Source organism: Cercospora beticola, chromosome 9 (assembly GCF_033473495.1).
Source record: "Cercospora beticola chromosome 9, complete sequence".
In the NCBI taxonomy this organism is placed as follows: Eukaryota; Fungi; Ascomycota; class Dothideomycetes; order Mycosphaerellales; family Mycosphaerellaceae; genus Cercospora; species Cercospora beticola.
The window spans coordinates 2,389,909-2,414,660 of NC_088943.1; the positions used below are offsets into that span (position 1 = coordinate 2,389,909).

Consider the following 24,752-nt stretch of genomic DNA (forward strand, 5'->3'; position numbering starts at 1 on the left):
TTGCTTGCTTACTCTCCTACTTGACCTCACTCCTATCGTCGAATGTCACGCTCATCTCATCACAATCAGTGTCGTGTCGAAAGGACTCTCCCATCTCCCGGCAGCACCGTCGACGGAACTGTCCACTCTCCAGCAGTACTACCGCGGCTGATGGCTGATGACGCTCATCAGGTTGTACAACTAATGCACAGACTTGCTCGCTTCCAACCGACCAGCAGGATGGATGATCTAGAACCTCGATCATGGTCCGATCTGATCCTGTATATAGTGTTGCCTTCTTGCCTTGATTTTCTCAATTCTCATGCACGAATCCTGACACTGGGGATGCATGCATGCTTGCTTAGTGTGGTACCTCCTGTGTACGACGTTTTGGGGAACTTCACTTCATCACTTGCAGGCAGTCAGTGCTATTCTGTCTCGAAAGGCACTTGCTTGTTTCTCAACAGAAGGGACACCAACTACATCGCAACCGTCTCGATTCAATGCTCTCAATGAAGCGGACTCTCAACACGAGAACAAATTTTTTAGGTGATCAACTACTATATGCAGTGCCCGCGTGAGCACATGTCTATAATGTAAATGTTGTATTGTTAGGTCGAGTCAAAAGTCGAAAGAAGTAAACCAGGAAAATCTCTCGCCTCGGCCCTTTGCCTTTCCATTTCATTTCAGTTCCTCCAGTGACATCTTCCTTTTCCACTTACTCAAGAGAGTGGATTTAGAAGATGCCGGGTATCATCGTATAGGGTACAGCACGGCAATATTCGTCCCATTTCTCACCATACTTGGCTCGGCAGCGGCGTTCGTCACGCTTGGCGCGGTGAACGAGGAGGACGCTCATGAAAACCAGGTAAGACCAGGGGAGGATGTTGTCGAAGCCGCAGGTTGCGCAGTAGGCGTAGCACTATTCATGTATGTTAGTAAATTGTCATTCGTGGAACGATTGGGGTGGGGTCAGGACTTACTCCGATCAGATCAGCAAGATAATTGGAATGTCTCGCCACACCCCACCAGCCTGAAGTCAGAAGCAGACTCTCGTGCTCCTTTCCGTCGCTCGTGTGGTATTTGCAGCGAATGAATTCTGCTGGCCGACCCCAGATTCGTGCTTCGTCTTTCTTTGATCGGACGTAATCGCGTTGCCAGTTTGCGGAGCGGAAGATATAATAGCCTAGCAGACCGAGTGCCAGAATTCCAATCGCTTGGCCTTCGGACAAGTGAGTTGGGTAGCGGGCCATGTACTGCGCTTGCAAGGTGTAGAACGTTGGCAAGAAAGTTGCGTCTCCCCAGGCGAGCATGAAACCAAAGTGATCGTGGCTGATGTCGATCGTTCGGGTATACCAGCTTTCATTGCAGAAGAAGTCGACGACGTAGATTGCTTGGAGGATGTTGAGGACGATCATGGAGTAGGTCACGTAGCCTACTGTTTGGTATTGGTAGGCGGCCCAGGATAAGTTGATGAGAGTCCAGGCTACGATTCCCGGACGACCATTGTGGAAGAATTTGAAGTCCCAGTAGGAGCCGAATCGGGGGTTGAGTTCGACGCCGGCCCAGAAGTCGTAGATCCAGCTGCCGCTGAATTTGCGGTCTTCGGGGTGAGAGGGGAAGAGGTGGCCTTTGACTTGGGCGAGGATTGCCAAGACGAAGCCGTAGATGTTGCAGGCTACGAGGAGACCTTCCCAGTTGCGGGCGATGATGGCGGGGTCAATGTAGCCGTACCAGGCACCGCCGATGAAGAGGGCGTGGGTGAGAGTCCAGGCTAGAAGGCCGTTTGTTCTGTAGTGCAGTTGGTAACCGGCAGGTGTTTTCTGGCCATAGCAGGTTTCGCCGGGGAGGAAGCCGTAGAGGAAAGCTTGGAAGAGGAGCCAGGCTGCGTAACCCATGATTGCGTCCTTTGTAGGTCGGGGCAGGTTTTGCAAGAGGTACAGAACCGGGCCATGATCAAGAGCGGCGCCAATGGCTTTGGTGAGGGAGCCGCCGAATTGCTCGAGGGCGACCCAGTTCATGATGCACAACGTGGGACAGCCTACTATGAGCGTCAACACGCCGACGGTGCTCTCCCATTTGGCCTTGTTGCTGTGCGCGCCCCATAGCACGGGCTTGCCCGTGTCGGGCACAATGGTCTCCAGGACTTTCTCCATCGTGGAGGCTTGGGCGCCCTTCATGCGGGGTGATGCAAGAGCGAGGTGCTTGCTGATAGCGGATCTGGAGTGGAATGTAAGCGCGTGCTCGATCTCTTTGTCGCACCCCGGACGACACTTGCATTGGTAGGGAGAGATGTCGTGCAACAATGGCTTCTTGTTCGTGGTCGTTCTGCAGTAGGTGCAATGCAGCGAAAGTGGGAAGCGAGCGAAGCGGGAGCTTGCCTCAACAACAACAACAAATAAAAGTCGATGCGATTGACCTTATGGTATCATGTTTCCGTGGCGCAGCGCACTTGTGAAACAACAAAGCACCTTGTCAGTCGACGTGCCTTCTATACCAGCAGCTCACAATGCGGTCATGGGGGCAAGTGGAAGAGGGAGCATGTGTGGAGGGAGGATACTTGTCTCGCAGACCCATGACGAGTGGATTTTCGTACTTGGCGTAAACTTTACAACCTGGTTCCGCCCTCGTTCGATGGCCGTGTGCGCAGCCTCCCAGACACGAGGCACTGCGCGCGCGCGCCCCCCAGACGATTCGCGCTGCTGCAAATCTCCCTGCGAACGGCCACTCGAGCAGCCGGTGCAGCGGCGTCTGTTTCGGACGTGAGCATCTGGAAACGTGTGTTTGGGGAGCAGTATGCGGTCACTCTGACAGCTCCTTATTGATCCTGCAGCTCTCCATCGCAGTACGCGCCTCAACCCAATCTGAATATGCACACAGTGCCTGACTAACTAGCCTATTTTCGGCAAGTCATGGATCGCCGACGGGGGCGCCCCAACTGGCGGGAACACAAACACTCTCACCACCACCGGCCAGCCTCGAGCAGGTATCGCCCAAACGGTTGAGGAATTGCTTCCCTCGCACACCCTCGTGGACGTCAGCAGTAATCGTTTCGAGCAGGCGATGGTGTTATTAGAATCGGACCAGCGCCCGTCCGCCGGAATACAGTGGTCCCATGCGCAGCGCCTGGGACAGGCTGCTGGCTCTCCTCCATCGCCGGGATGCTGGGCCTGCGGTGACACGGCCGCCATCGCGACAAGTGCTCGATGTGTTGCATACTTCCAACACGAGGCGCGGATGCCGCGGAAGTCTCAGCATTTCAGCAGACAGCAGGACGGACTGCGCGGCGATCTGGATGTCTCTTCACAACCACTTCACCACGAGACGTGAGCTCCCCCGGCTGACCATCGGACGAGCTGGCACATCCCTGTCTGGCTGATTGCCGTGAAACCACTGATTCGAAGACCCCTCGATGCTGGTCCAGGCGTTAAATTCACTTGACACAAGCACGTGGGCACAGGCTGAGCTGCCTGCCTTTTTGCTGATATCGCTAACTTAGGGCACCTTTGAAAATAGAACATCATCCAAGGCTGACTGGCCATCGCGACGCGTGCCATCTTACGTCTCAATCCGCGCAAGCCATCAGCGCCGAGCACAGAGCATCATCGGGACCACGAACGCGGCCGCCTGATATCTCTAACCGCGACGCGCAATTGCAACAGACTCAACTCGCAAACATGTCCATACCAGGAATCCCACGATAGACTCCGAACCACCTCTCCAACCCATCCTTGCTTGCTGCGACGACCATCGCGATGGCCACAGAAAGAATAGAGTTTTGCCATGCACAATGTGAGCGTCATTGCCAACGCGCGTGCATGAACCTTTTGCGAAAATGAAAGAGCTTTGATACCAACTTTGGAACACCTCAGGCCTCAGACATCGGACATGACACCGATATGCGGCAGCGAGCATGAAACTCAGGACGTTGTCGGAGGCCAGGGCTTGCATACACTCTGCAAATCTTACGCAGGAAGAGTGGGAAAAGAAGAAAGAGAGCAGACCACCTCCGCGGAGCAGACACAACACGCTTTGAAGCACACCACCAGTGGACAGCAAATTGTTGGATGCTGCAAGTAAAATTTATCATATGGCTTCTCGCGGCACCTGCCATTAGCGGCGCTTACTGGTCTAATAAACGATACACGCCTGGTCTGATTGCTAGTGCTATGGCTATACTGCGGATAAAGGCTTGAGCGAAAGCTTTACGCGTCTTCACGTATTCCGCCGTTCAGCGGCTGGACTTCTCGCAGCTATTGTCGGTGAGCAGGGACTCTATTGCAGGAATGGTCCAAAGTCATTGTCGAGAGAACAGGATCTGCCCATCGAAGCCAGCACCGAAGGGAGGTTGTCATCTCACATGCTGCAAACTCCCGCATCCCAAGACGCTGGCAAGCTGGGTACATTCGCGATTGAACTCGAACCGAAGACCCGAGAGCATTTGTTGCGGTGTTGCAGGCGGGTGCAAGGACGAGGACGAGCTGGCGTATGGCCTGAGGCGGCGAAGTCGCTCTTCATCCTTCTCGACGTCGCTACCACTATCGCGACAGTGAATACACCAAGAGCGCCTTTGGCGGATGGCTTACATTGAGCCATGTAGTACAATGTGCTGAGCTACTCACGCTCGAAGCCGCCTCTTCCGAGTGTGAAGAAATTGCTTTGCCACCGGGCAAGATGTATTCCACGCTGAGAGACCACAACCCAGAGTGGTTGCGACCCGTCTGTAAGTTTCGTGAAGACATATTGACCGCTTCGACAGCGTGAAGACGACGACCTTGCAGTTATATATTGAGCGCTGGCTACGGTCCATTTCCTTCCCACACCAGAACACAGATCTGCATCTCCGATACCAGCAAACCGAGAACAAGTCTTCAACACGGAACTCCAAGCCAATACCGAAACACTCCACTCACCACAACCAGTCACCATGACGATCCGCACTCAGTCTTCTACCGAGAAACTCTTCAAAGACGATGCCTTCATCAGGTGTCCGTCATGTGGGGCTCGAAATGGCGCTCACTTCGTCTACTGCAAGGGTAGAGAGGGACTCTCGCGCTGAGCTCGCTGTCGACTGCAGTATGTTGAGCATCACGATGTGGTGCTCAGCTGATCTGTGGCGTATGGCTGCAAACGATCTGTAGCGCCATTCAACATGGTGCTCTGCATTTGCGATTCTGGCGTTCTTTTTCACTTTGCTATTGGCTGCCTGATGCTCAGCATCACCTTGGTTTGGTGGCTGGGTAGCGGCTATTGGCTATTGACATTCTGTAGCACTATCCAACATGGTGCATTGAATCGCGGGTTCTAGCCTTTTCCTCTGCTTCACTTCTCAAGCTCTCCAGAACTGCCTAGTTGGTTGCTATGACACTCTGCTAATGTTCTGTCACTCAATCCAGTGCTTATCCGAAAGAGTATTGGGAGTCTGGAAGATGCTGTGTCAGACACTGAGTGAGACTTTCTCAAGTGAAGTGCTCGTTGTTTGTCCTGCCTCCATTCTTCAGCTCTCACATGCACGCTAAATACCCCTTCTGCCTACAGCTCGCCTGTTCCGATTCGCATCAATCTTTTCTCCCAAGAACAACAACAACACTTCTCGTCCGTTGCACCACTTGATGATGGCCCAACACGAACGTGGCCGCACGCCTTCAGGCGATGAGATGCCACAACTCGATACTGCAAATGCGCGACCCCAAGCGCAACCGCAACCAACGGCGACGCCGAGCAAGAAGGTCACCAGCGCATTTCCTGACCTGTCACTTGGAGAACAACGCAAGCGCCGTCACACCTCGCCGCTTTTTGTCAAAGAAGAGGACAGTTCAGATACTTCACCACCGGAACATGTCCCAGACACGAAGCGCACCAAATTCGACATCGCCAGTGACGATAGTGGTTCCTGCCGGCTTCGATGCGGCCACCCTCTTGACTCATCCACACATCGGCACTTCCCCTGGTGTCACCCAAATGTGCCCATGGTGGAGGCTACAGTCCTCGACATCTGCGAGCAGCTCTTGACACGAGTTCAAGAGTGTGAGAGTGGAGCGAGCGAGTCGATAAAGGCTAAATGTCGAGCTATAAACTCGAGCAAGAATCTGAAGCTCCTCTATCCTGTGCCCAAGCCTGCCGCGTTGATCGGAGGCATGGGCGTCGGCAAGTCCCAGCTTGTCAACGGTTTGCTGGGCTTGCCAGGCGCAGCGATCACCAGTGATTCCAGCCGCGGAACCAATACGACTCTCGAGTTCCAAGGCAGGCGCGAGAATCAAAGCCACAGATTCGTTCTGGAAGTGCTCCTTCATACGCCGGAACAGATCAAGGCACGCCTGCGTGAGTACTGTCACACAATTCATACATACCTCGCGCTGAAGATTCAGGAGTCGGATGCCGACGAAGAGGTGGACGATCGAGAGGTTGCAGATCAACGCAAGAAGTACAATACTGTGTACGATATGCTTTACACGACATTGTACAGCAGCACGCTGACGCTCACCATCGATGGCGAGGATGAGGAGCACGAAGTCGCAGATTTGGACGACTTCAAAGCCTTCTTGGACTCCGTCCTTGACGGAAATGTTCGCTTTGAAGCTCTGGCACTCGACGACACGATCAAAGCGCTATATGGCAACATTGCGGACTTCATGAGGGCACAGGGCGTTTCGAGAAGCGCAAAGACTTGCGCCGTCCACAGTCTGGAAGATCTGGAGGATGCAATGCATGAAACGATCAAACCTGCATCGGCAGAGACAGACGTCCAGCACCTTTGGCCGCTTGTCAGAAAAGCCGTGCTGTACTGCGAGGGCATTGAGCTGCTCGATATGGGTGTCAGCATTGGAGACACTGCAGGCTTTGCTGACACGAACGAGTTCGTTGTTAACAATACCTTGGCGTATCTCTCACAGGCCGGCACAATACTTGTAGTTGCACCAGTGCTTCGAATCGCGAATGGGGAAGAACTCAATTCACAATTGACCACGATCATTTCCCTCGGCAAAGCCAACGGCGCATATTTGGTTGCGACCAAGACCGATCTCTCGAAGTCTTCCCTGAAGCCAGCTGAGCGGAAGAAACTTTCGAAGCAGGATGAAGCGAGAATCAAGTCCGCTGAAGAGCGGCTGGAGGAGCTCGAGCTGGAATCCGAGAAGTTACGACAGGAGAAGCAGCAGCTGCTGGATACTCAGCAATGGGAACAACACAGCAAATTCAACGAGGATCCAGCAGAGCTTAAGCTACGGAAAGCAACGGCTTCTCGTGAGGTCACTCGTGCCGTACGCGCGATATCGCAACGAAAGATCGGATTGGAGCTCAAGGACAAGATCAGAAAATTGACCCGTTCAGGACATGGCCCCGATCTCAAAGTGCTCTTTACAACTACAAAAGGCCTCGATGACCATAATGAGGAAGGAGGAGCCAAAATGAGCGAAGATGCACTCCTAGACACTGGTGTTCCAGCAATAGCGCAGCTACTTCTCGAGAGGCCCGCCCGAGAGAGATTCGAAGTCATGTGGCGAACCTGCACCAAACGTCTGCCTTCGGAGCTCCAAGCAATCAACAATATTCTCACAAAGACGCCAGGACAGATGCATCGAGATGTTCGGGCTAGCATCGTAAACAGGTTTGATGCGGGCATCGAGCATGTTGTCAATGCCCTTGCCGATGAGCTGAAATGTCGCTTCGGGTCCCATCTCGCACAGGCATTCACTGAGGATAATAAGGCCGAGTGGAGATCCAAAGCTGGACCCAAACTCGACAAGTGGGCGCAGTGGCATTCGATTACTGTGCATGCCTATTTCAAGAAAGAAGGCTATTGGAAGCCCAAAGACAGCAAAGGCATCAAGGCCTGGAACTATGAAATTCAGAGTCTTCTCGCCACGCCTGTAATTTACGCCTTTGAGCAGATGGACTCTGGTTGCGAGGCCATCATGGAAACCCTCAACAACCACATCAAAGACTTCATCCTCAAGCCGCTTAAGGAGGACGCGAGCATCGCATCCCTGGGAGAGCAAGGCGACACCTTAACACAAACGATCACTGACCAGAGCGACGAATTGGACACAGATCTCGGAGACTTTGCGGAAGAGCTGAAGCCATTTTTGGACTTCGTATGTAGGCGTGCCACCTTCAAGGACAAGGAATCTTATGTCCACGAGGAACTCCAGCCTACTTACCTCCAAGCCGCCGCCCTTTCTCAGAGAAACTACCCCAAATTCAGGAAAGACAAGCTTGTGAGAGGCAACAGTGCACATGGAGATCGCATGCATCTATTGCGTGACAAGATCTGCCTCAAGGGACCGAACCAGCTTTTCGAGCGAGTGCAAATACGAACCGAGACTGGACTTGAGGAAGCGAGCAAAGAATGGGTTCGCAACGTCAGAAAGAGACTAGAAGCACTGAAGACAGCTGTGCTAGAGGACTTCGACAGCAGGTACGAGACCCACGAGGAAACGAGCAAAATGGACCCAACGACAACCAAAGCGATCTACGATGCTACGTTGCTGGCCAAGTCGAGATTGACGAAGGAGGTTCTGCCATTGCTAGAGGAGTGCAAGACGCTGAACGAAAAGGTCGTGAAAGATGAGGTGATGGAAGAAGACTGAATGCGAGGCATGAGTAGTCGCTCAGTTGGGCAGGACAGAGAGAGCATTTGGCTGTGGACAGGAGATCCAATCAGGCTACAACGCGCAAGAAGAGACGACTCGCCGAAGGAGCTTCGTAAAGAGTGCGGGCCGGTCGCATACGGGAATTCTCATCCTCTATGACATACCCGCAAAAAGACCTGTCGGGTCTACGAATAGAGCTTGAAGCTCGCAAGGAGATTCGATCTCTTTAGTGAAACTGTCACTCGCAGATAGTTCTCGTCGTTCATCGCAAAAAAGAACACTCACCTCTCAACCTCGTTTTTATTTCAATGTTCCCTCAACCTCCCAACCCACTCTCCTCACTCCCCACTCGCACACTTTGCATCACATCCTCACAAGCCCACAATGATACAACATCATCCTTTCATCTCTCCAATACAAACCACAACCCACAAACAACAACTCCATGCAATGCAGCACTCTGCAGTGCGTACATAATCTCTCAACTTCTCAACCCAATCTTCCCACTCACGCGTCCTGCATCACATCCTCACAGCAACACCACAATATTACCCTCTCCTTCTCTCCTCTCATCTGTGCATCACAACCCACAGCCCACAAACAACAACTTCATGCAGCGCAGTGCAGTGCATATGTAGTCATCAAACTCTCTCGGAACCTCATCCCAAACCAGCCACATCACCGCACGGACACAGTTCCCTTTTCGAAACGTTTCATCCGAGCAACTAAGATCTTTATAAACAAGCCACCTAGGTACCTAAGCGATGCGACGTTTCAGATTCGGATCAGGATTCAGATTGATGCGAGGGCCAATCAATCACGACTTGTGTTACGCAGAGATGCATCTTGCCGACGCATGCTATTGAGCGAGATATGTGAACAGGAGAGATCTGGCATGTTTTGAATGATTCGAATTGTGAAGGTAGCATTCCACAGTCAGCTACCATGCGTGCTATTCCTCTTTCTGCGTCCTTCCCTCTCCCACATCTCTCCCACATCTCTTCCAATTCGCTTGATTGAAATATAAAAGAAATGGCTGTCGCTATCACTATTCGCGAAGCGATGATGGCTGAACAAAAACAAAAGCAGCAGTAAGTACAAAGACCCATTCCATCGCAAAACTCCTCTAGGGCTCTGTATACTCGCGGCCAATCATTCCCGCGAATGAGAAACTCCCAACTCCATTGTTTTCAAACGGTACGCCTCTCCTGCGCCAGGCTGATCAGAAGGCGTAGCACAGCAAAAACAATCGAGTGGTAAAAAGTTTCCCTCTCTCAAGTCGTCGTTCATTCGTCAAATGAGATATAGAAATCAGCGAGCCACAAAGGGCTTCGCATTTGTCAGCTGCAGTAGCTGGCTCTGTCGTCGTTTTGGTGATGTCGAAATTTTGCACAGTCATTAGAGTCGTGGTAGGTAGTGGTAGTGGTCGGGAAGAAGCGAAGTCGAACGTCGTGGTGCGATGATGATCGCGTCGAGAATGTGGCAGTCGATGCCATATCATAGCATTCTATGCCTCGGAGGCAGATCCCGATGCTTCGCCTGACGCAGACGACTCTTCGTCAATCGTCTCGATTCGTTCTTGCTTTATTGAGGGAGTCGGCTCTTCTGACGAAGCTTTGGATGATGAGACATCGTCTTCTGCTTCAATCTTTCTTCTCTTGCCCTTCGGTGCTGGATCGAGTGGTGTTCGGCAGTATGTGACTGTGCGTGTAACGACATGGCGGACGTGGACTTTGCCAGATGGCCCACCAATATCTGTGTGAGGCTCGCGAGGGGAGAATGATGCGCTCCATGGTGCGGCGCTCATGGGTGTGTTGCTGTACGGTGATGGTACTGATTGTGCTGATGCGAGTGCTGGTGAGAAGGGTGACTGGGGAATGTGCAGTCGTCGTGGTGTGCGAGCTGATCGTGGTGCTGGTTTGGCGAAAGGCGAGGGTGGGATGATAACGCGAGGAGACTCTGGACGCTTGCCATTGTTGGACCTTGCTACGGCGCTGCTGATTGTTGCAGCGCTGGCGTCTGTTCCATTCGAATCGTAGGATGTATGTCGAGACAGAGATGGCTGAGATGTTGGTGGGGTGATATTTGACTTCGTTCCAGTTGGATCTGAGTTGCTTCTGTCGAAAGGCCTGTCGAAGCTCTTGTCACCAAAGCTGAACTTCGCACTGGTAGCAGAGGCCGGACTCTGAACGGCTGGAGAGAAGTTCTTGAGGAAGTCGAGATAAGCCGAAGGTGGGGTGATTGGAGTACGCAGAGCATCATCTTTTCGTACGAATGCAGCAGCCGGGGTGCTGACCATGGGGCTCAGCAGCTCCGAAGGAAATGTGCCCGATCCTGGAGTAGGTAGAGAGGCGGTATTGGCAGTCGACTTCTTCTCGAAGCCGGCAGCAGCCATAGTGGCGGACGAAGTAGCAGTAGCCATGGTGTGATGTCGTCGTTTGCGAGAGGAAGCGACCGAAGAATCAAATAAATGAATCGGCGACAACAACGACGACGACACTCCAGACCTGCGAGCAGTATAAGCGATGCTCGGTGAGGGAGAAGGCGGGAGAAGAGCGGCAGCTCCAGAGGGAGATTGCCCTGGGGTTAAAGCGAATCTTCTGGTGTGGATGCTTACCTGACGCCGGCCGGTGCTTCAAAGCACATTGCGACTTGCCCGCAAAGAGACATGCAAGACAGACTGCTGCAGCAGAAGCGCTTCCCACCTATTCTTGGTGCGGCGCCTACAGACAGCAATCGAAAGTGTTTACTTCCACCTTGCAAGGGCCTGTGAGGTCATGCAAGTGAAGTAGTCCCAGGCCAATAGGAGGCTGTGCCAACAGCCTGGGTCCTTGCTAGCGTCTGTCCGCAGCGCTATGATTGGACGTAAAACGAGCGGCGCGGAGGAACAGTAGAGCGGGCGGCTATTTGAAAGTTGTTGTTCGTAGGCGCCCGACTGTGATTCGTCCAATTCTGACCGGAGCAAGGCTGAACTTGGGTGAAAAAGAGAGAGCACTCGAGTGACTGCGTCGGTGAGTCCGATGGCCTGACGCTCTCACTCTCAGCCGCGCTGAACGTCGAGGACGCGAGTGCTTGGTAGTAGATCGTCAGAAATTAGCACGTCCCAGGTGAAAGGAGAGTAGCCCGGGGCGTGGATAGGCTCAGCGATGTGACGAATGACAAGAGCTGCTGCGGCTGCCAGGATCCGGTGGTGAGGAAGCTTTCTGTGGAGCCAACGTCGAAAGTCAAACCTCTTTGAGTGTGATGAGGAACGTCTTCGACATGAGGCACAGCACGCCTTTATGCTGATGGCAAGCGCCGTGCAGACGCCACGAAAGTCTTCTGTTGTTCAGTATATAGCATGCGGCGTCAAGCACGTCGCAACCAACATGCTCCAGAAGGCATTGCCAGCACATGGGAAGAGTTGGTGGACGCTAGGCGCGCGTCACGAGTTGGAGAATAGGTACGTAGCCAGCGTGACGCTCAAGACGAGAATAGCTTCAATACTTGCCGGAGCCAACAGCAAGCAGCCAGCCAGTAGCTTGCTCATCGCCAGTAGCACATGGTGCGGGAAGAGCCTCTTTACACCAGGTTGGTGACGCTTTTGTCCATATCTAGACTGCTTCAAGTATCGCCAACGGGCTGAGCGAGCCGCTGATGTGAATAGTGGCCGGAGGAAGCGCCCGATTGCGCAAAAGATGGTACGGAATGACGCTTCAATGTCGCCAATGGAAGAGCCAAGATGTTCTTACTCGCATACAAGAAACACATGGCGAGCACGAGGTTCGCCGGGCTGTGGAGAAATGTCGACTTTACAGTCTGACTGGTCGGGAGCTCGAGTGGCCCGGCAAGCCTTCTCGTCGAATCCGGTGCTGAAGACTCGGCACACTGTTGATGTTCATTCGGCACATTCAGCAGAGCCGAAGTCGGTACAAGAGTACAAGAGCTGTCTCCAGATGTCAGCAGGGCGCGTGACACTATTGGACTGCCTTGTGGTCTGGTCCCGGGCGTGATAGCAAGTGTACCACTCTTGTCGTGTTCTTGGTCGTGTTGTCCGGGCCATTCAGCATGTTCAGACATGTGCCGTGTGTAGTCACGAGGAGTGCTGTACGACATAGTCTGTTAACCCACAAGCTAGTATCGTGATGACAGCCTTCGTCAGCCTGCCATTGACCAGTGACGAGCGAGAAGGGCCGTCCGATATGGTGGCCAAACCTGCCGTCAGTCGTGTCCTCGGGACGAAGGCAACTACTATCTCGATCTTTGCAAGTCAGCTGGGAATGTTCCTACTTCTCTGTAGGTCACCGTACGATCGCGGTCCTGAAGAGTTGAATGTGGTCTTGGAAACGGGAGAAGATGTGATGGTGGACCGGGCAGACAACGAATGGAAGTCGCGACAAGAGCCTGACGGGAAGGGCAGCGCAGTCTTCGCGAAAGAACGCGTGTCCTGGTCTTGCCGTCCTCCATCATTCGACCGTCATCCCAATGGGCGTTGTCAAATTTGTCGCGAACATGTGCGGTGCTGAAATTTCATCATGTCTGTCCTTCCTTCAGCTGATTTTTCCAGCTCATGACTTCCCTCAGCTGCCCCGGCCTTCTGTACCTGCCATGAGTTTCCCACGCCCGGAATAGAGGACGGAAAGCTGGGTGCAGAAAAGATATATGCATTAACACACTTTTACACAGGATCTCGACATCTGCGGGCCGGCCGTAAAGTACACATACATAAACAAGGCAATCGATCGGATTGCTCCTTTTCTCTCTCAGATTCTTTGCCAGCACCCGCAGGCCCATACTCCATACTCGCTCGCTCGCTGTCGACTGTTTTCACGCGAAAATATCATATGTCAAAATCCTTGCACCAAGCGTATGCATCAGAAAGCCGTCCCAGAACTCCTTTCCCCATCGACCAAGTTGCTCGAATCTGGGCTCGTTGGGTTTATGGACGCCAGTACTTCCAAACTTCGTCTTCGCCTTTCTCGCTGACCAGATCTTCGACGCCTTCGCGGCCTTCCACAGTCAGGAATAGCTCCAGATCGATTTCCTCATCATTGATGACGGCTGGGTAAAGTACGCCGACACCATCGCCACCCAACGTCGTAGCATATTTGATGAAACCTTCCTTTTTCAGGTCTCGATCAAGCTGCTCCATGCCGCTCAACTCCTCTCCGTCTTTGCTATACTTCGCGTCACCATTTAGTTGCGAGTCGCCATTGTTTCGCCCATTGCCAACAGGAGCAATATCAGGTTTCAGCAGCGTAATTGCGCAACCTCCACCACCAGCGCCAGTCAATTTCGTCCACCCGACACCGGCTTGATCGACGAGATAGCGTAGCCGCTCGAGTCGAGGATGTGAAACGCCAAGACTTGTCAGCAGTCCATGATTTATGTTCATCAGTTCGCCCAAGTGCTGGATGTTCTCCTTGCTGCCCGAATCGAAATCGTCGCTCTCCAGTCGTTCGTAAACGCTTCTCGTAATCGAATCAATCGCATTGAGAATATTCTCCACCACGAGTGGATGTGTCTTCTTCAAGTTGCCCACCTTTGCGACCTCCGCTGCAGTGGACTTCGGCTGACATGTGTCGACCAGAAGTAGAGGCAATTCTGGGAAATCGCGTATGACAGAAACACTAGGTGGTTTCGTGTAGTCTTTCCGTTGAAATAGTACAGCATGCCCGTTCGTGCTGACAGTGTTATCCACTCCGGATGGGTTTCCATGAATCAACAACTCCCCAACGAAAGCCCATCGATTGATCCTCTCCAACTGCTTCTCCGCCTCCTCACTCTGTTGGTCTGGATGTGGACCTGACAGCGCTCGCGATTGAATGAGCAAAGCAGCAGCAATGCACACACTCACGCTCGCCGAACTGCCCAACCCTGCACCGATGGGTATGCAACTCCTCATGGCATATACACATCCCGGACTCTTATCGTTACCCAAACTCAAGAACAAATACAAGAACGCCGAGGCGGCCGCCTGATGGATCTTCCTCTTCTCCGGTTCCACTTCTGGCGAAATGTCCTGTATATGGGGCTGCATGATCTCGACCAATTCTGAATCAAGATTCGTGACCAAGTCATAGTATTTCTTCTTTTTCGGCGCGAATTCTTTCCAAGGTAGGTCGGAGATCTGCCATGTGTGGTCGAGACCAATATCTGTGAACTGCAATTTCACGTATCGTTGACTTTTCGACAGTGTCGTGACGAGGAGGTATGATCGGAGGGAAATGGAGGCAGCGATGGCAGCTTTGCCGTGTACGACTGCATGTTCGCCGTAGACAATGGTTTTGCCTGGTGCAGACACGATGAAGGGCGGGGCGAGAGGATTCGAGGGGCTCCGTGAGTGTCGCATGTTGTGCCTGCTGCTGGTCGATCGAGGGGAAGATGCTCGCGAGTGTTCGTCGTCCGATTCGCGGCTGTGCGGTGACCTCGAGACTGTCAAATGTTGTGATGTTGCGTGCCCATTCTGTCGCCCGTGTCCATTGGTCTTGGATGCGTGACCATTCACCCCATTGCCATTGGTGTGGGTTGCTGTTGGGGCCATGATGCTGGCTTCCAGTCGTGTATAGCGCTCGAGGGCCTGTTTTCGTTTTTCTCGTTGCCGCTTCACGACTGTCAAAGCCACAGGATGACTTGTTCCCGCATGGCGCAGGTCGTCAGTGGTCCGATTGGGAAAGTCGTAGTAATCCGTCGTCGCGAAGTGGTTCGATTCTGGGGGGCACATCTGCAAGGAACGATCATCTGCAGGGAGCCGTCCAATCGGCACGGCAGGGGTCGCTCTTGCTCTGACGTACTGTGCATCATCTTCTTCAGCAGCGTCACCTCCCGCACATGTCGACGATGCACTGGCCGGTCTGCCATGGGGAATTAAGGCAAATATCTTCTCCTCGCCGTACGGATGTCGCAGGAGCAGCATGTCGTCGATGTCAGCTGCACTGCATCACGCAGACAGGTCCGAATCCTTGCAGCTTCGTGCAGGCACCGGTCTTTGTCACGAGAGTACAATATCAAAGCCACAGTACATTACGCAGCCACAGAAGTGCTGAGAGTTGCAGCACGCCCATCTTCGTCTATGAGTTCCATTATGTTCTTACAGATCCATGCGCCATTCTAGCGATCCGTCCAGAACTATATATAAACAATTGAAGCGAATGGGGGGTATTGTGACCGAAGATACAAAACAAATTCCGGCACGGAGAGCTCACTTTTGTCAAAGCAATCATGCCGCCGTCCGTCGTCCCACCTCGCTGTGCATTCCAATCCATAGTAGTACACGTCACACACTGTTTCCTCTTCCCATTCGACTGACTTCTAACAAAGTCCTTCGCGATCAAGCAAAACGCCAGTACTTCCATGCTTCCATCCCAATTGGTATCACAGATGTGCCTCTTCTAAGTCGATAACAAGCTCCATTCATATTGCTTGAGCGTTGCCCATCGATGACGCGTCGTACTGTACAGTGATGTTGCGGTAGTCGTTTTCGTCTTCATCTTCATCCTTCAGCCATCCAGGTGGTCTATCATCAATCGTTGTTTCGTTCATGGCAGAAGGCAGACATCAATTGTCATGGGTAAGGTCCTTGCCGCGCCATATCGCTACTGTAGCTGGCTTGGTTCGATAGCTGCCCGAGTTGCTGCTTCAGCGAGATGATTTCTTCTTGCATGCGACTGATGCGCAATTCGTACTCATCGCCCATTCTGCTGAGCCTTGATTCGAGAGTGCGCACGTATGTCCAGATGTCATCAGAGCTCTGATTCTGTCCTTGGTTTGCGATGTCGCGCATGCTGCTTCCGGAGGATCGGCCGTGACTAGACAAGCTGCCTGGGTTGGATGCCATACCTGTAGCTGGATATGGTTGCATCATATTGGGCGGACCAGCAGGCGGCAGCGCACCACGCATCTGTGGCTGGCTACCTAGGGGTGGCAGGATGGTGTGCTGTGGCTGAACCTGGTTCGCATTCGGAGCAAATTGGTTGTTGGGCTGTGGCGGTGATCGGACCCCAGGTCCACTGCCGCGCCCAAAATGTTGTTGCTGGAACTGCGTCGTCAAGCTTGTGGACCTGTTACGACCGAGCTGTCCGTTGCTGTCGCCAACACTCAAGCGATGCTGGTCGTGCGGCTGACCTGGCGACAATGGCTTAGGTGAAGAAGTCATCAAGCCTGGCTCGCCAAAGACCTGGCCTTGCCCATAGTACGAAGCGTTCACCTGCCCTCCAGCTGGGCTGGGTTGTCCAGACATCTCGCGTGGCGACGTTGCACCGCCAGGATGGACGACCTGCGGTGGACCCATGCTGCCTTGCATTTGACGCGGTGCTGGCGGGTATGTGCTCGAGTGCTGGCGGTACACCGACCTGTCAGCGTCCTGTGGTGTTTCCAGCTGCTGCCTCTTAGAGCTCTTGCGATGACCGTGCTCATCAACTCCCTCTTCGTACTCGACTCCATCCATGCCTTCGTAGCCCTCACCGTCGTCGTCTTCGCCTCCAAAGCTGGATCGACGACCCGCGCAGCCACCTGGTCCTTTGTTATGCCGCGCCAATGCATCGCCCCGGGCAAATTTACGGCCACACTTGTCACACGTATGTGGTCTTTCTCCGGTGTGTAGCTTAGTGTGTCGCTTTAGATCGTGCAGACGCCGGAAGCGTGCTTGGCATGTCTGACACACGTACGGCTTTTCCTGACTATGAGTGAGAAGATGCGATTTGAGGTTGTGATGCCGAGTGAAGTCGGTCGCGCAATACGGGCACTTGTGTCGTTTGTTCGATGCAGGCGATTTCGGGCTATTCTGGCCCATGCCGGGCAGAGTCATACTGCGCGAAGGTCCGCCATCCTGTCCATCCTGTTGTGGTGGGCCGGGATAGGACAGCGACAAGGCTTTGTCGTTGTGGTCTTGTACGGCGAGGTTGCCGTTGTGCGATGCATAGCCTGCTCCATCATTGAGCTCTGCCGGCTCAGCCACGAAGTTTGAGTTGGGTTGGTCGTTTGCTGTGGCGGTCATAGCGGCGCTGGAGTTGGTGCCCTCTATCGTCGAGCCAAAACTGCCCAGGCTTACCGGACTGACATCCTGTTCCTGCTCTGCTTGCGCATTACTATTAGGAATATTGATCTTCTCGGCCACTTTGCGCAACGGCGAGCTCATCTTGTCGGGTGCTGGTGCGTCAGAGGGTCTGCTCATACCTCCGGTACCTAGCAAGGACTGCATCGCTGCGACCTGTGGGTTTGGGCTCGTCTGGCGCGAGCCGTCTGCCTGCTTCCGCCGCTTCATCTCGGCCATCGCCGCTGCGCCTGTGAGCGGTAGCGGCGTGGCTCGTGGTGAGAGATGTACCTGGTCGGACTTGGGCGAGGCGCTCGTCCTGGGGTCCGGCTTCTGCGAGCTGGGGCGCAGCAGGTTGGAGTTCTCGAGACTGCCGTGGGCGGTGGCGCCGGGACCGGACGTGAGCGATGTCGACGGCGACGTGCGTGGCGCGCCCGAGGTGGAGGTGGGGGCAAGGGCGGAGGACGATGGGGTGGTTGCGCGCGTCGTTATTGCTGCCATGTGTATTCGATGCTTGCTAAATCGTCATACCTAACGCGCCGTCAGTCTCCGCTCTCACAACACGATCCTACACGCCGCCCACGACCTGCACCGCCCGCGACATGCTGCGCACGCGCGACAACGTGCCGCGCAGAGCTTGCCACTGGCCTGCGTGCTTCTCGTTCTGCTCTGGTGCGCGTGTGCGCTGATCGGGACACTGCTGCCGGGAAGACCCACCGGTTACTGTATCCTCATCCGCAGCGGTAAACGCGCTCCTCCACAACTGCCGCTGGACAGCAGCGCAGCAGGACTCCAATGCGACCACTGCAAGACACGGTCGCACAAGGGCGCATTCGAGTGTCGCAATGCGCACGCCGGTCCTATACGAAAAGCAATGGGCCGACCTGGTGATTTGAGTAGCGGCTACGCGTGGACAGGTCTAGAGCCACGCAACCTCTCAAATCAATGCTCGCTCGGACAGCCACGCGGGTGGTGATGCTGCCGCGACAATGAATGCCGTCAGCGACGCCGTGTCGCCGTGGCAGCTGAGCCAGCGGACAACGGTGAGAGAGCGGTGGTGCTGAAGGTCCAGCTGCTGCTGCGTCTGCTTGGCCGGTGGACTGCTTCCGGTTTGTGGCCTCTATCCTGCGGTGGCGTCTGCTGCAAAGCCGGGGCCCGTGGCGGAAGATCCGTTGGCGCCGTGTGCCGGAGCTCTGAAGTCGAGGTTGAGCGGGCGTGCGTGCGCGCAAACAAGTCGGTGTCAAGTGCAAAAGGCAAAGAGGCACAACGTTGCAAACATGAGCAGGAAAGGTGCAGTTCGTGCGGCCACCAGCGTTCGGCTTTCTGGGAACATGGGCTTGCGATGCGCAAGTGGGCTGCCTTCGAGGCGCAGCAATCCGGCCGAACGACCACTCGTCACCGGGCCAAGGCCAGTGCTCAGTCGAATGCCATGAGCCCAGCCTCATGGATCGTCGCTGACGCTGCTCCGACGGACAGGCACCGTTGGTCTTGAGCCACGCTGCTGCTCTCCATGCTTCTTGCGCCCTGCCCGCCGAGTCAATCGTCTATCGACCATATGGCTGACGACCAAGTCCATCGCCAGACCGCGATGTCATCCATCAGCGATTCGCCCTGCGTGCATCTCCAATCTGCCCGCGACAGCGGTTTATCCGATTCACCACTCAATCTCAGCCAGTGCTGCAGCAACGAGCACGAGTCCCACTCGATCGGAACTTCTCTACACATCGGCATTCGTGCCACCACCATCCCGCCGGGTGTGGCGGTCTACGTCACTCGTAAAGGCGTGAGAGTTCTGAGTGGCTCGAGCTCCCTTTCTTTTGAGCCTCACTTCTCCGCCAAGACCCAAGTGCGCCGCCGCCTCGTCCGCAACCACAGTCTTCCCTTCGTCGCCGAGCAGCATCTTGCGGTGCCGCGCCTCGTGGGAGAAGCGCGGACCTGAAGCAGACCATCGCACGCACACTGCGCGGAGGCGAAGCTCGTAAGCTGCAGCCACTCGACAGGCATTGCGTTGCTCGACCGCGTGGTAAGATCGTCATTGAGCTCGCATGCGACTGTGAAAAATCAAGATAGCACAACGAGATGATCCTTGGCACCCTGTGGCTTTCTCGTTGCAAACCTGCCGTCTACACGATTCTCCACTGTCAACCAACGCGCTGCGCGAATCACCGTGCTGACACCCTGGTGTGTGATGCGCAGGCGATGCGCACGTTGAGGCGAGCATCTTCGCGAACCCGGCTTGCTCGTCCACACGATGGACCGCACGTGTGCGGCCGAAGAACTGCCTGACGACTGTTTCCATGTGCAAGTCGCGAGCATGGAGAACATCGCCAGTTGCGTGCCTGTAGTGCATCGAGAGTTTGGCTAAATGTCGATCAATGCCACTCGATTCACCTGCCACATCGAGCGCCACAGCTCACGAGTTGCGAGCATCGCTACCGTAAAATCGTCTGCTATATTGCACATCAATCTGCCGCAATTGCCGTTCCCTCCCCAAAACGCGCGAGCTCAAGACATATGCTGGCAGTTTCTTCCGAACAGATCGTCTGGACAATGCTGAGATAGAGGTCTAGACTTCACGCACAGTGGCACTTCTCACACGTCTGCCGGGCTCCGAGCAATAACTTTACCTTGGCTGCAGTAGTTCTTCGTTGATACAGTGTCAAGATCCGGCCGACAGTTCTTGGAACTCTTGAGGACGCCATCCACGTGAGACGAGCCGTACAGGAGCTCAACTTCCGTGGAGCACTGGCGGCAGTCCGCTAACGTACACTGGCGTGAGTATGGAGAAGTGTCGAAGGCGTTCATGAACTTGATCATCGGAATAATTCGAATGCGTGGTCACCTGTCACATTTCATCATGTCAATATGCTGTTCCTGAGTCCGACTGTTTCTTCACAAATGTGCTGGCATCGTGACTCGGCAGCGCGCATGAGACGGAGGATCATCATGCAAATGACAAAGCCAAGCCGCCACAGGGTCTTGCAGAAACTCTTTGGGGGAGTGGACCAGACCGTCTTTCCTCAAACGTGAAGATCTGCTGGAGTCGAGGCAGAACGGTCTTCTTTGGACCAAGGAGAATGAGACTTGCCGGCCTGGTTGCGCGGAGATGCTATGAACCTCATGACCCGACATCTTTCGATTGCCACAACACCCTGCACGCAGATCCTACTTACGTACTTGCAGAATGGGGTCCGCGCAGACAATATCTGCGAATTTGGAATTCCAGCGTGCAGTCGAAAACATCCATAAGATGGCGAAGTAGGCTGCCGTCGCTGTGCAGGCAAGCCATGTCGCCAATGTCTATTTACAAGATAGGAGAGCTTGGATGTCTCTCCTTATTATTCAGCTCCAGAGAGTACAAAAAATTATACATTCGACGCGAGCCTCATTGAAGCTTCTTGAACGCGTCGTCAAAGTGAGCACAGTATGGGCGATACATGACTGTCAACAAAGTGAAAAGTTGAGTCGTGCAATCCCTCGTCTTGCAGCCAATATCATGTCGTGTTCGCGCCAGCAAGTACACCTCAGACTACGCCGAAGGGAGATATTGGTAGCAATGTCATGGTTCCATCACCGCAGATGCGTGGTGGGAGTTGAGCCAGCGGCAGCAGAACACTCCGTGAACCACAGTTGTCGGTCTCGTATTCTAGCTGATGATCATTGAGATCAACATTTGGTGGCGACGGTAATCTCATGATCAAGCCACGGGGGAAGACAGTCTCACGGCTTTTGCGAGTGCAAACGGCATCAACATGAAGGAATGTCGAGCTTTGCTGGTGCTTTGCAGTTGTTCTGATGGCGAGCTCGAAAGCAGGCCAGTGGCTGCCGAAAGGTGGTCTCACATAAAACTTGGTCGTGAAGTTGTTGCTGCTCTCAACACAACACAGAAGTGTTGATGCCAAGGCCCGGCAAGCTGCCGGCGCTAGTGCTGCTAGCCGAAAGCTCTTGCTCCCGCTCGTGCTCTCACTCACTTCGACACCTCTGCCGACAACCTCGCACGCCCTTCGCGCTTACGACCACCCCCGTCGACCCCGAGAGTCTCCTCTCGATGATATACGCCGCATCAACGCGATAGCCCGAACCAACGGAGGAAGAGATGGCCGACTTCAGCTATGCCGACGACCTGGAACTGCAGAGGCTGAACGATCAAGTGGTATGAGCTGGAACTTGCGATGGCGCATGGGAGATAGCAGCTGACAGTTGAACAGCTCGCAGATCCAAATGAGTTCGAGAACTGGGAAAAGTTGGTCCGCGCCGCAGAGACACAAGAAGGAGGCTTGAACCGCAACTCGAGTCCACAAGCCATTGCTGCGACTCGAGACACATACGATCGCTTCCTTGCCCGCTTCCCGCTGTTCTTCGGCTACTGGAAGAAATATGCGGACCTCGAGTTCTCTATCGCGGGGACTGAATCTGCGGAAATGGTACGAGCTCCTCGGTCACTATGGTGAACAAGTGCTGACGGAATGCAGGTCTACGAGCGGGGTGTCGCAAGCATAGGGCTATCAGTAGATCTATGGGCCAACTACTGCGCTTTCAAGGTCGAGACCAGCCACGACGCAGATGTGATCAGAGAGTAAGTTGAAGGGCGCCCCTTTCCTTTCCATGCCCATAACTCCACAGAGCCACTCGCTCCAAGACAGCGCTATGCCCCGTGAGGGTTGCTGCACACACGCACTTGAAGTGGTGAGATATCCAACCCACAGGCTAGCTGCTATACGAGTCTCACTTTTAATCACTCAGACCCGCACTTCACCACCATTGCGCTCGCACTATTGCGCTTGCTTCTGCACGAAACGTTTGATCATGTTTATTTGATGGAGTGATGGTCATGGTTCGGGTTGGGAGTTCCAGCTCCATCATCATTATGTTCGCCACCCACTCACCCCTGTTTGAACCCTTGCTATACCCGTTGTCATTTCTGCAGACTCTGACCTTGCTCGTGCAGGCTTTACGAGCGCGCCGCAGACAGCGTTGGGCTGGACTTCCTGGCACATCCTTTCTGGGACAAGTACCTGGAATTCGAGGAGCGACTGGACTCTCACGACCGCATTTTCGCGATTCTGGGTCGCATAGTTCATCTTCCACTCCACCAGTATGCTCGCTATTTCGAGCGATATCGCACAATGGCAGCACAACGACCAATCGCTGATGTTGCGCCGGAAGACGTCGTAGCTCGTCTCCAAGCGGACATTGCACGAGAAAGCGCTGAGAAGCCGCGGAATCCAGCAGAAGTCGAGCGCGAATTGCGCACACGCATTGATGCATATCATCTGGAGATCTTCCAACGCACACAAACTGAGACCACAAAACGCTGGACATACGAACAGAACATCAAGCGACCGTATTACCACGTTACCGAGCTTGACGAGGAGCAGCTCGACAATTGGAGAAAGTACCTGGACTTTGAGGAAACAGAGGGCGATTACGAACGCACAAAATTCCTCTACGAGCGATGCCTGGTGACATGCGCTAATTACGAAGAGTTCTGGTTTCGGTACGCACGATGGACTATGGCGCAAACATCGATCACGAAGGAAGTGCGGAACGAGGAAGTGCGAATCATCTACAGCCGCGCGAGCTGTACTTATGTCGCAATCTCTCAGCCGAACATACGGCTGCACTATGCCCGATTCGAGGAGTCTATCGGCAAAGCAGACACTGCGATTGCCATTCACGAGGCAATACTGGCCACTGCTCCCGGCGACTTGGAGACCATCATTTCGCTGGCCAACACGCATAGACGCCAGTACGGCGTTGATGCTGCTGTCGCTGTTCTCAATGAGCACATCAGCAGCTCCGAGTACAACCCATCCATTCGTGGCGCACTTGTGGCCGAGTTGGCCCGCTTCCTATGGAAGGTCAAAGGCGATGTTGATGAGGCTCGCAAGACCTTCCAGAAGCAGCAGCAGTGGTTTTCAGATTCGAGCGATTTCTGGCGAGCATTCTTCGATTTCGAACTCAACCAGCCCACATCATCAAAAGAAGAACCTTCACGGCACAAGCGTATCAAAGCTGTGTTTGACGACATTCGGCACAAGGCGCACTTGCCAGCGCAGGACCTCGCTGAGATGTCTGGGAAGTACTTCGATCACCTGCTAGATCGCGGCGACTCAGACGCGATGCAGGAGTACATTGAGCTGGACATCGCGCTGAATGGACCCTCCAGTGTTGCAGTGGCTAGTAAGCAGAAGACCCCTGGAAAGGGCGCAGCCCAGGCGAATGGTTCTTAGGTACGATCACGCCCATAGGGAGGCCGTCGAGATTCTGGATCTGGCGAACGCAGTCCGTATGGCTTTTCGTTTTCGAGACTCTTCGCAGCTTGTACAAGCGTCTCGACATTGCGCTATGCATTGAGTGTATCGCGGGCAGCAGCAACGCGCCAGCTGAGAATGTAAGATACCCGGGAATTCAGCTTGGCAATCTAGTAATGCGGCAGCTACTTGCGCTTCAAATAGATTATCGTTTGAACAATCGATTGTTTCAAAGCATTGTCTTCCTTCCATCGACCATTCCGCAATTCAGTATTCTCTGTTGCGTCTATGCCCCACTGACTGTGATCTGGCGACCCGCTGTAAAGCCTGGCAGATGTCTCCTCAAACTCAGCAACAGAGTTGTGAAGGTGCGCTCTATTCTTTCTCATTGACAGGCCATGCTTCTTCTTGAATCGCTGAGACCAGAGTCCCCATCAGTCCGAGACCTGAAAGCATTCACTGCCTATGCAAAGTTGCTCTCGGGATCAAATTGAGATGCTGACTTTGCGAAGAGCATGCTGCACGCAATCCACAAGCTCCAAAATACACAAGGTCCAGGCATAGCAACAGTCACCGCGATCCCGATATGCCTCATCACCCGGCTTGGAATACGCGGGTACTTCTCTTCTCTGAGCAAGGTGTGTTGTTCGCACGCGGTGATTTTGGTGCGCTGACAGGCCCTGCCGATCTGGAACAGCAGCTTTTTGGTACCCCAAATCCGTGAGGTTGAGGTTCGGAAAGATTGCTATAGTTCGCATATCGCCAGTTGGGACGGCCGACCAGGATGTGAGCAGCGGAGGCTGGTTGTCCTTCGTAGTCTGGCCTTTTGTCCTGGCATCTTTCCTCCCTGCTTTGACGCAGTGTAGATACCATCTCCTCGGTAGCCTTCCACACGCGTGACTGCGCGCGGTTTTGGCA

General features: G+C 54.0%; 6 protein-coding genes across 6 annotated transcripts; 2 read left to right on the plus strand and 4 right to left on the minus strand.

Annotated features, from left to right (window-relative positions):
* Positions 1 to 715: 715 nt before the first annotated feature.
* RHO25_013118 (uncharacterized protein) lies at positions 716 to 2,135 on the minus strand (the record flags this gene model as incomplete). The annotated part of the gene is made up of 2 exons (XM_023604384.2): positions 716 to 901; positions 963 to 2,135. 2 exons carry the CDS (start codon positions 2,133 to 2,135, stop codon positions 716 to 718), a joined length of 1,359 nt encoding a protein of 452 aa, XP_023449854.2.
* Positions 2,136 to 5,591: 3,456 nt separating this feature from the next.
* Positions 5,592 to 8,567, plus strand: RHO25_013119 (uncharacterized protein; the record flags this gene model as incomplete). Its single annotated transcript, XM_023604385.1, has 1 exon — positions 5,592 to 8,567. The coding sequence occupies one exon, from the start codon at positions 5,592 to 5,594 to the stop codon at positions 8,565 to 8,567; it is 2,976 nt and encodes a 991-aa protein (XP_023450048.1).
* A 1,510-nt stretch (positions 8,568 to 10,077) lies between these two features.
* On the minus strand, positions 10,078 to 10,965 carry RHO25_013120 (uncharacterized protein; the record flags this gene model as incomplete). The annotated part of the gene is made up of 1 exon (XM_023604386.2): positions 10,078 to 10,965. One exon carries the CDS (start codon positions 10,963 to 10,965, stop codon positions 10,078 to 10,080), a length of 888 nt encoding a protein of 295 aa, XP_023450049.2.
* Positions 10,966 to 13,488: 2,523 nt separating this feature from the next.
* Positions 13,489 to 15,465, minus strand: ERG12 (Mevalonate kinase; the record flags this gene model as incomplete). Its single annotated transcript, XM_023604387.2, has 1 exon — positions 13,489 to 15,465. The coding sequence occupies one exon, from the start codon at positions 15,463 to 15,465 to the stop codon at positions 13,489 to 13,491; it is 1,977 nt and encodes a 658-aa protein (XP_023450046.1).
* A 648-nt stretch (positions 15,466 to 16,113) lies between these two features.
* RHO25_013122 (uncharacterized protein) lies at positions 16,114 to 18,081 on the minus strand (the record flags this gene model as incomplete). Its single annotated transcript, XM_065603648.1, has 1 exon — positions 16,114 to 18,081. The coding sequence occupies one exon, from the start codon at positions 18,079 to 18,081 to the stop codon at positions 16,114 to 16,116; it is 1,968 nt and encodes a 655-aa protein (XP_065459720.1).
* Positions 18,082 to 21,676: 3,595 nt separating this feature from the next.
* On the plus strand, positions 21,677 to 23,813 carry RHO25_013123 (uncharacterized protein; the record flags this gene model as incomplete). The annotated part of the gene is made up of 4 exons (XM_023604389.2): positions 21,677 to 21,733; positions 21,789 to 22,004; positions 22,053 to 22,156; positions 22,529 to 23,813. 4 exons carry the CDS (start codon positions 21,677 to 21,679, stop codon positions 23,811 to 23,813), a joined length of 1,662 nt encoding a protein of 553 aa, XP_023450043.1.
* Between the last annotated feature and the right edge of the window lie 939 nt (positions 23,814 to 24,752).